We start from the raw sequence: 11,435 nt of genomic DNA, 5'->3' as shown, positions 1-11,435 counted from the left end.
TCCCCTCTGCTCGTCACCGCCAGTAAATGCACGAGCCTGGGGACAGTCAGACGCGTGTGCATCGTATCATATACATCCCCTCTGCTCGTCACCGCCAGTAAATGCACGAGCCTGGGGACAGTCAGACGCGTGTGCATCGTAGCAGCTCGGCAGGGGACAATGTTCAGATGGTCAGATCTACCCTTGCAGATTAAGGCCTTTGAAAACGGATCTCTCCCCAGGTAGCGAAGGGCCTGAGAGTACTAAACCTACGTAAACCCGGAAAGCGGCCCCTCTTCTCATGTGTGCAGGCTTTCCGAATCTGTCGACGCTTTAGATTTTGGAGAATAAAACAGTTACGGAGTGACAGCACATATTTCAAGCTGACCCTCCCCCACCCCCCTCGCCCCCCCGGGCAGGGAGGGATGAGATTCTGCTGGAAGTGTCGGCGGCACAGCGCCGTCCAGCTAGGGGACCGGGGAAGGCTCTGAGGGGCCGGAGGAGGAGGAGGACAGACGCCGTCCCACTCTGCTAAAGTGGGAATGAGGAGAGGGGGGGGGAGCAGGTGACGGCAGATCCGCCAGACTGATGTCAGGGGGGGTGGGCAAGGCCACGGGATCCCTGCCAAAGAAAAGTCCATTGCGGGACCTTAAAAGGAGCAGGCTGCAGGCATCGAGGCACCATGGCTGACCTGGCCGGAGCCCTCCGCATGAAGAGTCTATCTCTCACTGCCCCCGCCTGGGAGTCGGATGCTCCTGCCAGAGGGGAGAGGAATCGGGGTGGGGGGGGGGAGGCAGCCCGTGCGGTGCAGATCCGACTGCTCCATTCTCACCCGTCCCACCGGTCAGCCCCCAGGAAACAGGAGTAAGCGAGGGGGGTCACAGGGACCCCGAGCAGATGCGTCACAGCTCCCCCCCCCCCCCTTCCTCTCGTTACATGTGTGATTCATGTTCAAAGTGAAAACAGGTGGGTAGAGAGAGAGAGAGCAGGAGCTTGTGATGGCATGCAGCACTATACATGTTTCTGGCCCCCCCCCCACCCCCCACCACTCCTTCTGGCTCAGGACAGCCCTGGCCAAGACCATAGTGGGGTGGAAAGAGATCGGCGAGCTGGCTTGAGTGAGCGGAGCTGTTCTGCTTAGCTAGGTCACTGATTTTTCAATCCTCTACATGGATTGTTCCCAGGTTTAAACGTGGATTTTGTGTGTCCATTTCTCATAATTTGTGCTTTTGTAATTCCTGTAGAGGAAGCATTTTCTGTTTTAATACCGTACCAGGCTTGGACAGTTATTCAACCAGGCATGCAATAAGTTTAATTTAAAAAATATATATATATATATATATCACATTGTGCTGGCAGTGCTTCTCTTTTATTTAAGTTACGACACAATAGCAAAAGCATAATCGACAATACCTCAAAAATACAAAAGCAATGCAGCATGATTAGTAATCAGTTATCTAGTATGAGTCAATCTGAAGAAGGGAAGAGACGTGATCTTGAAAGCTCAGGTGTTACATCTCTTTTGAAGATCTGCTAAAAGGTGTCACTGACTACAAAAAGTCCAATGTTCTCCGGGAACTTCAACTGCAATAACCACGTGATGCAGAACGGCGGCATGTGATAGATTTCTAAATGGCCTTGTTATTCCTGGTTCCTTTCCCTAAGAGCTGCTCCCGGGTGTTCATGTCAGGTCTCAGCAACATGATGTAACACTTGGGGAAAAAAATACAAATGAGAATCCCTGCACTGGAAGAGATGATCCCAAAGATCTCCAAAGCCACTGTGTCCTTCCCCTGAGTGCTCAGATAGCCAGGGATGAAGGACAACCAGACGCTCAGGAACACGAGCATGCTAAACGTGATCCATTTGGCCTCATTGAAGCTGTCAGGCAACTTGCGTGCAAGGAAGGCCACCAGGAAGCTGACACATGCTAGTAACCCCATGTATCCCAGCATGCACCAGAACGCAAGATCTGAGCACTCGTTGCACTGCCATATGATAATGCCAGTCTTCAGTTTCATGTTCTTCTCTGGGAAGGGAGGACAGAGCAGCAGCCAGGTGACACAGATAAGGACTTGAATAAGCGTGGACACAGAAACTATCACAATGGGCAACCTGGATCCCATCAATCCCCTCAAGTTACTGTTGGGTTTAGTGGCATTAAAGGCAATGATCACCATGATGGTCTTGGCCAATACACAAGAGACACAAAAGATGAAAATGATGCCAAATACTGGTTGGCGGAGTAAGCAGGTCATGGACCCAGGAACCCCAATGAAGAACAAAGTACATTGAAAACTCAGCACCAGAGCTCCCAAAAGAAGGAAGGAGAGCTCCCGGTTATTGGCTCTGGCAATGGGCGTATCTTGGTACCTGACAAAGATACATAAAATGGCCAAAGAAAACACTGAACAACAAATGGAAACTGTGGTGAGCGTGGCCCCCAGGGGCTCATGGAAGGAGAGAATTTCTATTTGCCTTAGGACACATTTACTTCTTCCTTCATTGGGCCAGTGGTCACTGGCACACTTCCAACAATTATTGGAATCTGCAACAGATATGTAAGATTAGTTATTCTATCTGCAGTGTTATAAGGAGGGAAAGGGCTGATGTGTGTCCCTCGAGTTTTCACATAAAGAACTCCTCCAAGCAATGTCTTGGGATTAGGCAAGTGGCAGTAATCCTGAGACATCTTTCTCTCTGTGCCTCTAAACTGATTCGAGATGACAGCTACATTTTATTAAACCTTTGGATAAAGAGTGACATCAGAACATGTCAAGGTGTTGCAGAGATCTGGGCCATAAGAACATAAAATGTTGCCATATTGGATCAGACCAAGGGTCCATCAAGCCCAGCATCAAGTGGCCAATCCAGGCCATAAGAACCTGGCAATTATCCAAACACTAAGAAGATCCCATGCTACTGATGCAATTAATAGCAGTGGCTATTCCCTAAGTCAACTTGATTAATAGCAGTTTATGGACTTCTCCTCCAGAAACTTATCGAAACCTTTTATAAATGCAGCTATACTAACTGCCATAACTACAACATCTGGCTTAAGAATTCCAGGGCTTAATTGTGCATTTAGTTGAAAAGAATTTTCTCCCATTAGTTTTAAATGTGCTACATGATAATTTCATAGAGCACCCCCTAGTCTTTCTATTATCTGAAAGAGTAAATAACTCATTCACATTTACCTGATCTAGTACTCTCATAATTTTATAGACCTCTATCATATCCCCCCTCAGCCATTTCTTCTCCAAGCTGAACAGCCCTAACCTCTTTAGTCTTTCCTCAGAGGGGAATCATTTTGGTCACCCTTCTCTGTATCTTCTCCAGTGCAACTATATTTTTTTTTTTGAAATGCGACATCAGACAGAGCTTTTCAGTCCCACAGCGTTGGCAAATAGTAAATAGAATCTTCCGCTCTACCTGTCACATTGGAGATCTCGTCCTCAGCACATGGGAGGCAGTCGTAGCAGCAGAGGGGCCGTCCCTTCTGAGATGCCTTACGGTACCCAGGGAGGCAGCTCTCGCTGCACACCGAACGTGGGACCTGAGGGGAGATAAGGAGGAGAGTGTTATAATGTAGAGGCAGTGGTTCTTATAGTGGATGATGTTTTGACCTGAAGGAAAGGAAGAGTGAGCCACAGAGGATTATATTATAGACATAAGATATGCATATTGTATTAATCTGCCTGGCGGCAACAAGCACCAAAGGTCAGGCAAGATACTCAGGTGTCCAAAGCCCCAATTAAAGGGAGAGTTGCATCTTTACAGAGACACTGACAGACAGCACAGAAGGAACATGCACAAAAGAGGAACCAGTGGGTTCCAGCCTGGAGCATGAAAGCATTTTGCCTGGTGGTCACTGGGGGGGGCTATACTGGCTTAGGAGTAGAAAAGCGGTGCCCTTTTTTGGTGCATGGTAAATGACAAATTACAAGAGGTCTGGGTAACACATGATGGAAGGGGGGAACGGAGGGGTACGGAGCCTATAGCAAGAATACTGTACATAGGAAGGAGATGTAAAGGTTAGCTTTCTGAAAGTGTTTGGAGAACAGTCAGACACTGTACTCTGCGTAACTGTTCTCTTTCCTTCCACCAATTCCTTGTAAACCAAAGACAAATTTTCCTTACAATAAAGATTTTATTATTGGCCTTATTTGGTTCTCCTATGTAATTGGATTGGGGGGAAAACCCACAGTATAAATATTCCTCCCTCTTGTGCTGCTAAGAAGACAGAACCTGTGTTGATAATTCTTATATTGCTACCATAAGCATCACATAAAAAAGCTTTGCTTGAGAAGCCATTCAAACTACCAAGTACACATATAGCAATTATAACCTAGAATTAGCTCCTTTTAGAGAACGCTCTGATCTTAGGCATTGAATGGAAATATAGTGCTGCCATGTTCTGGTTCAGGATCTGGAGGTGACCGCTCTTTGAAAGCATCACAAAAGAGCTTTGACTTTTACAACCAAGGCAAAACAACCCAAAACAGCAGCAGTACGAGTGGGTTTATCCTATTTTTGTTCATCTAAATTCTATTGATAATTACAGGGCTTAGGCAAAATACAGAATGACTTCCATTAAGGGGGGGAGTCATTTTAAGACTTCCTGCATCATTGAAAAGTTATTTATCATAATTTTCAAAGCAATATAAGGCAGGCAATTTCTGAAAGATCATTGCTTTGCCCGCAGAAATGGAGTTTAAAATTAACCTTTTGAACATAAGGTTTATTCTGGCTATTTCAGTATGAACTGAAGTGGTTTTATAATAAATTTTAGCTTACGTTGCAGTTCTTGCTGTTATGTTTTTATGTGCTCTTAATAAAAATTGTTTAATAATAATAAATTTTAGCTTTTCCTTGCTTCAGTTTAAGGAATATTTTCTTATGAATTAGAGCAAAATCTTAATTTAGCAGGTAATCATTCTGTATTCTCTGTCATTCTTCATCTTTCTGTGCCTCTCTCTCTCTCTTTCTATCCTTCTCTCTGTCTGTCTGTCTCATTTTGTGGCTTCAAGAAAAGTCAAGCTCCTGTTTTGTGTGCCTTTTGTGGTACCTCTGTATAATTCAAGGTGGGTGTCTTGGTACGTTGCGTGTTCCATCGGATGGCACTGATGTTGATGTACAGCTCTTGCCCTTCGGATGCCCTGGAGTCAAATCTTCCCACCTTGATGTAGCCGATGGTGCCATCTGGCTGCTGCTGCCAGTTGATGATGTCATACACAGCGGGGGGATTCCCATCACTGTCAAAGTACATCTCCTCCCCAATCCTGTTCCTGAAGTGCACCTTCTTCATATAGTGCAGGAGCTGAGGTAAGAGAAATATGCACTTTCCAAGAATTTTTCCATTTTGCTGGGCATCCTGTCAGACCCATCACTGCCCTTCCATCAAGCATGTTCCCAGCCTTCCCGAAATAAGACCCAGCTCCACATTCTAAGGACCAGATGTCAAAATGAGTGACATTTTCTAATGCAAATTCATATTAAAAAATCATATTGGAATGTTTCTTATATATATATATATATATATATATATATATATATATATATATCATTTACTTAAATTACTATCTGTGGCTTGACATAAGGCTACCAAGGTAAGAACAATTGAAACTTGAGATAGGGGACATTGGGTTGGCATGGAGATTTCACAGCTTCAAAAATATTAAAATAATTTAACAAGTGGTTGTCTCTTGCAAGAACATCCTTGAAATCTGAAAAACAATATTACAATTTAAGAAATCTTTCTCTTAATGAGTTATTTTCTTGATAAAGATTTTGTCCTTCTACCCTCAGGACAAAACTCAGAACTTAGGATATTGGGTTCATAGAACTCAATTAAAACAAAAAGAAGAAACCATTCTTACATTCAAACCATGGTTCTATTACCATTTCCATATATCAAAACTTGGCCTCCACAACATTCTTAGCATCTGTCAGAGGATAAAGTAAGACACCAGATCCACAACAAAGGCTTTAGATGTAAGACAAAATTTGTATTTTTAAGAAGTCCATGTGGATTGTGAAGAGCTAAATATTATCTCACCTGCCATGGTTTGAAATTCTGGATCTCTACACATGTGTTGTTTGTGAAGGGTCCTTCCCCTGGCATACAGGAGTGCATGTCCCGTAGAGCATATGCCACAGAATAAACTGCATTGTATATGTTGTAGCTGATTCTCAAGTTAGAGTCTCCAAAATATTGGTTCTCAAGCTTGTCTAACTTTTCTGCTCCTGTGCACCAAAGTTTGGATATATATTCATTCCCACTGGCCAAAGTCTGATTGGCCTTTGGGTTGAGCCACTGGCACCCAAAAGCCACCTCCCAGAATAATTTAACCAATATTGCATTAGGAGAGGTGAAAGGGTGAACTTTGAGAAGGAATTCCCGGAACCCTGGCATTTGACCCTCATGGATGGCAAAACCAATGGTGCCACTCATCATTCTGGCGAGCTCTTTGGAGGAAATGCTGTGAGAGGTTGACCAACCCTCGCTGGCAATCCATACCTTCCCACTTATGTTTTGTCTTGAAAGTTCTTCCATTACTGGGTACAGATATGGATCAGGGGAAAAAACCAGTATTGTATGAATAGAAGTGCTCTTGACCACCTCAACGATATGGTTGATTTTCCTGGTGGTAGGAATGAGAGGGATTGTTTCATGGAATGCAATACAGACTCCAAACCTCAAGAGTTCACCTTTCAAGATCTGAGACCCTTGTTCACCATAATCATTCTCAGTGGAAAGGAGCCCCACCCATGTCCACCTGAAATGAACCACCAACTGGACAAGACCCCGAGCCTGGATGTCATCAGTGGGGATGGTTCGAAAAAAGGATGGAAACAGAATCTTGTTGCTAAGCAGAGGGCTGGATGCAAAATAACTGACCTGGAAAGACAGGAAGTTCCCTTAGAACGGTTATATTTATATATTTTGAAACAGTTGAATATCCACAAGAGAAAAATGGCAGTGGATATAGACAAATGCTATAATTCAATCAAAGGGAGGCAGAAGATAGAGAAGAGCAATGGTTCTAACACAAACTCACACCTGTGGGTAACGCTGAAGTCCCAATAGCCTAGCAATGGCAATTGACTCACTGGAACCAGAGTCAGCAACGACAGCAGCCAGCAGGGTCAGTTTCTGGCAGCGATAGTTCAGAATGGGCTTGTCATCCTTCCCCGTCAGGATCCATTCAGTGCCCCGGAGGGATTTCGCTAAGGAGAGACAGGAGTCGTAGATCATGAAGCCAAAAGTGATGTTTGGGAGGAAGCTTTGATCTCGGTTGATTTCATCAATGGCAAAGGCCAGGGCTTGAGCCCATCGATAAGGTCTTATGCTGAACCTGATATTAAGCAGACACAAAGGAAGAAAAAATGGCATTAGGGTTACCTGACGAATCCATGTCATCAAGAGCAAGCTAAATTCGTTTCGCCTCAATAGATATACCTCTTTAGTTCTGCTGTCATTAAGGGAATCAAAACTAACAGTCCCAAAGTAACTTGGACTGGTTCAGCCTGTACATGATGACCTTCACTTAGATCTATATGAAGTCAATATAAAATGAAGGCTTAAGCACATTTGCTATTGTATCTAGTGAATTCCCTGTGGAAATATGTCTAAATGTTCTCAGTTTGCCCCATATTATCTGGATAAAATAAGTCAGTCCTGGTTTTATCCCCATTCCATATATTGAATTGTAGTTTGTTCTTTTTCTTTTTTTTTTTTTTTTTTTAGAGAAACTGGAAAGGGAACTCTCTCTGTTTAACTGTAGAGAAGCAGCCTAGTGGCTAGAGCAGTGGAGGAAGACCAGGGTTCAAATCCCACTGTCACTCCTTGAGACCTTGGGCAAGTTACTTGTACCTGTGTACCTGAATATAATCTGCTTTGAAGTGCCAAAAAGCAGAATATAAAAATCAGAAAAATAAATACGTGTGTATCTGGGGTTACAGTCAGCCTGTCCAGATGAAATGGAACAAGTTAGTAAGGCTGGAGCATACAAGGCAAGAAGATGGACATCTGCTGCCCAGGCAAGCAATGTTGTTGGTCGTAAACCTCTTGTTTTCCCCAGCAAGCAGATTCTGAGTTTTTGGAAACCTCAGAAGTTATGCATTGGCACCTCACTTGCTTTGCTGATTTTGAAGTACTGAATGACTTTGTCTGCACTGGGAAAAGTACAGAATTGGCATTAGGGTATTCTTATAGTTCAGAATACTTTAAAGTGGATACCATTTACTGTTCCACGTCTTCAAAAGCTGATTGCACCCAGGGGCGTAGGGGAGCTGTCTGAGAAACATGCGTTTTATATGTTTTAAGGAGTTCAGACACAGCAGCTGAGATGTAACCCAGCTTGTGTGTCACTAACTAGTGAGCACCAGGGCACTGAGGTCAATCCCAGCCAGAACACAGCCTGAGCTGGATTATTGATTGCCGAGCTGGTGCTTCCTGGGTGAAAACCGGCTGTGAAGCTTTAAAAACAATACAAAAGCAAGCCGAGATGAGGACAAGAGTGGTTTCCCACCATCCCCACCCCCTAAATTTGGGCTCCTAAAATGTAGGCACTATGCATTTTTTTTTTTTTTTTGAAAATTGAACCTCTAGAGACCTTAGTGCTGGAGGAAGCGAAAAGGCTACAGATAGAGGAAGACCCAGCACAGCAGAGTAGTCATGGACAAACAGGCAGACGGAGAGAACCAAGTGGTCATTCTCTGCCAATGTCTTGTGTTTCCTTGATTTGCCTTATCCATTACCATTTATGTTTCATTTATATGGCTTTATTTGACCGGCGTGCTGTCCATCCAATGTAAGGAGTACATGTGAGCATTACAACAGTACATCCCCTTTATAAAGTCTAGGGAGGATCTACTATCTCCCCATGTTGCTATTGTGAGGCTACAAGGTACAGGGACATTATTCTGCTTTCTGGGAACGAGTCTCCTGAGCCCAGACCTCTTCCCCAGTCTACACCCCCAACACAAGGCCATTCATTTTTTTACTCTGTGTCTCTCTATAGGTGTAGATTCTCTTCAAAACGAGAAAAAGAAAGAAGAGACAATGTCCATTGTTAACCAGACTTATTTTTTATTTTCGGATGCTACCCCTAAGTCAGTCTGCGAGGGGTGGAGTTAGGTTGCAAGCAATAGCTGGGTCCACCTTTCAATGGCCCCTCCCCCCCCAACACACCCGCCACAGAAAAGAAAGCATTCTAATGGTATTTTGCTCACGCTGTTTAAAGCCCAGAGATGTCATTTCCTGCTACTTCTGGAAGGCTATACCAAATCCACAGAACCAAGTCACACAAAAACAAAGTGTGCATCAAGCAATTCTTAACATCTAGCATTTTAGGGGAAGACTCCCATTTTGCAGACGTTATTCTTAATGATTATTTTCGATGAAAGCTACCTTATCAATCAAGAACAGTAGAGTTGATACGGATTGTTTACAGAGATCAGCAAGAGGCTGCATGTGATGTTGCTCGGTCTGCAAACCACGTGCCTGTAAATTCTTTTTATATTAATTGTTTTTCTCCCTTGTATGAATTTTGCTGGCTTTAGAAACAGAGTCCGTGGCACTGGTTGGCAGCTCTCTACAGTCGCCCATTAATGGCCTAGCCTCAGCTAATATGTTTCAAATAATAAAGGAGCAAAGGGTCTTACTGTTCACAGAGGACGGGGCCGGGGACTTGGGTGAAAGATGTGTCAGGGTCCTTCCAGCTCCAGTGAATGGGGACTATTCCCCCGATCATGATATCCCCTTCCTTCCTGTAGCCGGCCTCTTCCAGGACAGGAAGGGCACAGCCCCTGGAGTCAACGTGGCCAATGGCTAAAGACATCACTAACAAGACAGCCAGGATCATCTCGGCAGACAACTGGATTCAATTTATCCAGAGCCGGGTTGGCATTCAGGGCGTAAACCTGAGCAGCTTGGAAGGCAAGATTTCAGCAGCACCTGTAGAATTGCTCAGCAGGGAAGAACGCAGAGACCTCGGGTCGCAGCTCTCCCGGTTTTTCCTGAGAGAGGCGTCCAGGAGATGTTCTTTCCCAAAGAGACTGGCAGTTTCCTGCGGTATTTATCTTTTGTCTGCACCTGCCATAATTACGGCAGGCTGCCCGTTGGGCACAATTCACACCACTGCAATTACAGTTCAATGTTTTAGCAGTTTTCCGCCATTTGTTTAATATTCTCAGATTGATCTAATTGGCATGAGATGGGAGAATGTTACAGCAGACAACTATGCTATATGTTTTTCACTCAAAGGAGCAGTGATGTCACACAGAAAATACTGTCTAATTCTGTTAAAGTTAATTGTTGGCATTCTGCTAAGGTAACCAGGGTTTAAATGCCAGCCTCAGAGACGGCTTTCTCATAGTAATTTGATGTTGGAAATGGGGGAACCCATTGCTTTAGTTCTAGGCCAAAGTTGTTCTTCCCAGCTATCTTGTTTGTTCTTGTTCAGTGGTTCCCATACTTGTACATGCATGAGACATATTAGCACGCGTTGCTTCAGTCATATGCAAATATTCTTTACGCACGTCCACTGTGGAAGGCCTAGAAACCCATCTGGCTGGAAGTCCCAAAGGATCGGTTTGGGAAGTGCTTCATTTCAGTCATTCCTGATGAATGAAACAATTTTCCAGGAAAAAAGGAAGCACTGTCCAGATTCTGCATGGGGAGTAAATTACAGTAATCCACCTAAGTGCAAGGTTGGCTGGCAGTTTCTCTTGAAAAGTGAGATAAAAGGAACATGGGTACAAAAAAAGCTACCTGCATACTTTGTACCTGCTATATCTGTGGAGGAAACTACGAGGTCCATATTCAATAGCGGGAGTCCAACTAAGTGAGCCGGATAAATTTATTCGGCAAGCTTCTACTGAATATTCAGCAGTGCAAGCATGTTGCTGAATATACCCAGCTATCTTAAATGTAGCTGCATAAGTGTAGCCAGCTAACTTTGTTCTACCCTGGGACACCCTCAGCTTGCTCCTTGAATTATCTGGCTAAGTTTTAGCTGGCACACAACTTAGATGGATGTCAGGGGCGGTCAAACAGGTGGGAATTTCAAAACTCTGGGGTTTGTCCGACTAACGTTCCAACACTGCCAAACAAACCCCTTTAGAATATGGATATGTACATGTGTACGACTCAGAATTCAATTATGATGCATGTAGTTTTCTCTCCGGGCCTAAACCTGCCCAGGGGAAGTCCCCTTATCGCTGCAGGTAACAGGAGAAAAGTGCATACGTTGTTCCAGGCCAGCAGGGGGCAACGTTCAGATGATCCTTTATGAATATTCTCCATAATCCACAGTGATCAGTTGGGAACTGGATTTAGCTGAATATAAGGACAATAAATAAATAAATGATCAGATGTAACTTCCTGAGTTATATGGTTAGGTCCTCCCTTGGGGGGGGGCACACTTCTCACTCCTGCAGAGCACAGGAAA

At 44.2% G+C, this 11,435-nt stretch overlaps 1 protein-coding gene across 1 annotated transcript; it reads right to left on the bottom strand.

The window, feature by feature from the left end:
• Positions 1-1,607: 1,607 nt before the first annotated feature.
• Positions 1,608-9,848, bottom strand: LOC115077410 (extracellular calcium-sensing receptor-like). The gene is made up of 6 exons (XM_029579699.1): positions 9,649-9,848; positions 7,043-7,337; positions 6,038-6,880; positions 5,048-5,299; positions 3,412-3,535; positions 1,608-2,527 (listed from the first exon to the last, which is right to left on the bottom strand). The coding sequence occupies exons 1-6, from the start codon at positions 9,846-9,848 to the stop codon at positions 1,608-1,610; spliced, it is 2,634 nt and encodes an 877-aa protein (XP_029435559.1).
• Between the last annotated feature and the right edge of the window lie 1,587 nt (positions 9,849-11,435).

The sequence above is a fragment of the Rhinatrema bivittatum genome, chromosome 16, assembly GCF_901001135.1.
Source record: "Rhinatrema bivittatum chromosome 16, aRhiBiv1.1, whole genome shotgun sequence".
NCBI lineage: Eukaryota > Metazoa > Chordata > Amphibia > Gymnophiona > Rhinatrematidae > Rhinatrema > Rhinatrema bivittatum.
The sequence above is the reverse complement of the archived record's forward strand: the minus strand, read 5'-3'. Positions and strand labels throughout refer to the sequence as shown.

Excerpts from the sequence above, each read along its gene's own strand:
- LOC115077410 (XM_029579699.1), bottom strand. The coding sequence starts at position 9,848 with ATGATCCTGGCTGTCTTGTTAGTGATGTCTTTAGCCATTGGCCACGTT. Across the intron at positions 7,338-9,648 it reads GGCCCCGTCCTCTGTGAACA|GTTCAGCATAAGACCTTATC; the intron begins GTAAGACCCTTT and ends GCTTAATATCAG. Across the intron at positions 6,881-7,042 it reads GACTTCAGCGTTACCCACAG|GTCAGTTATTTTGCATCCAG; the intron begins GTGTGAGTTTGT and ends CTGTCTTTCCAG.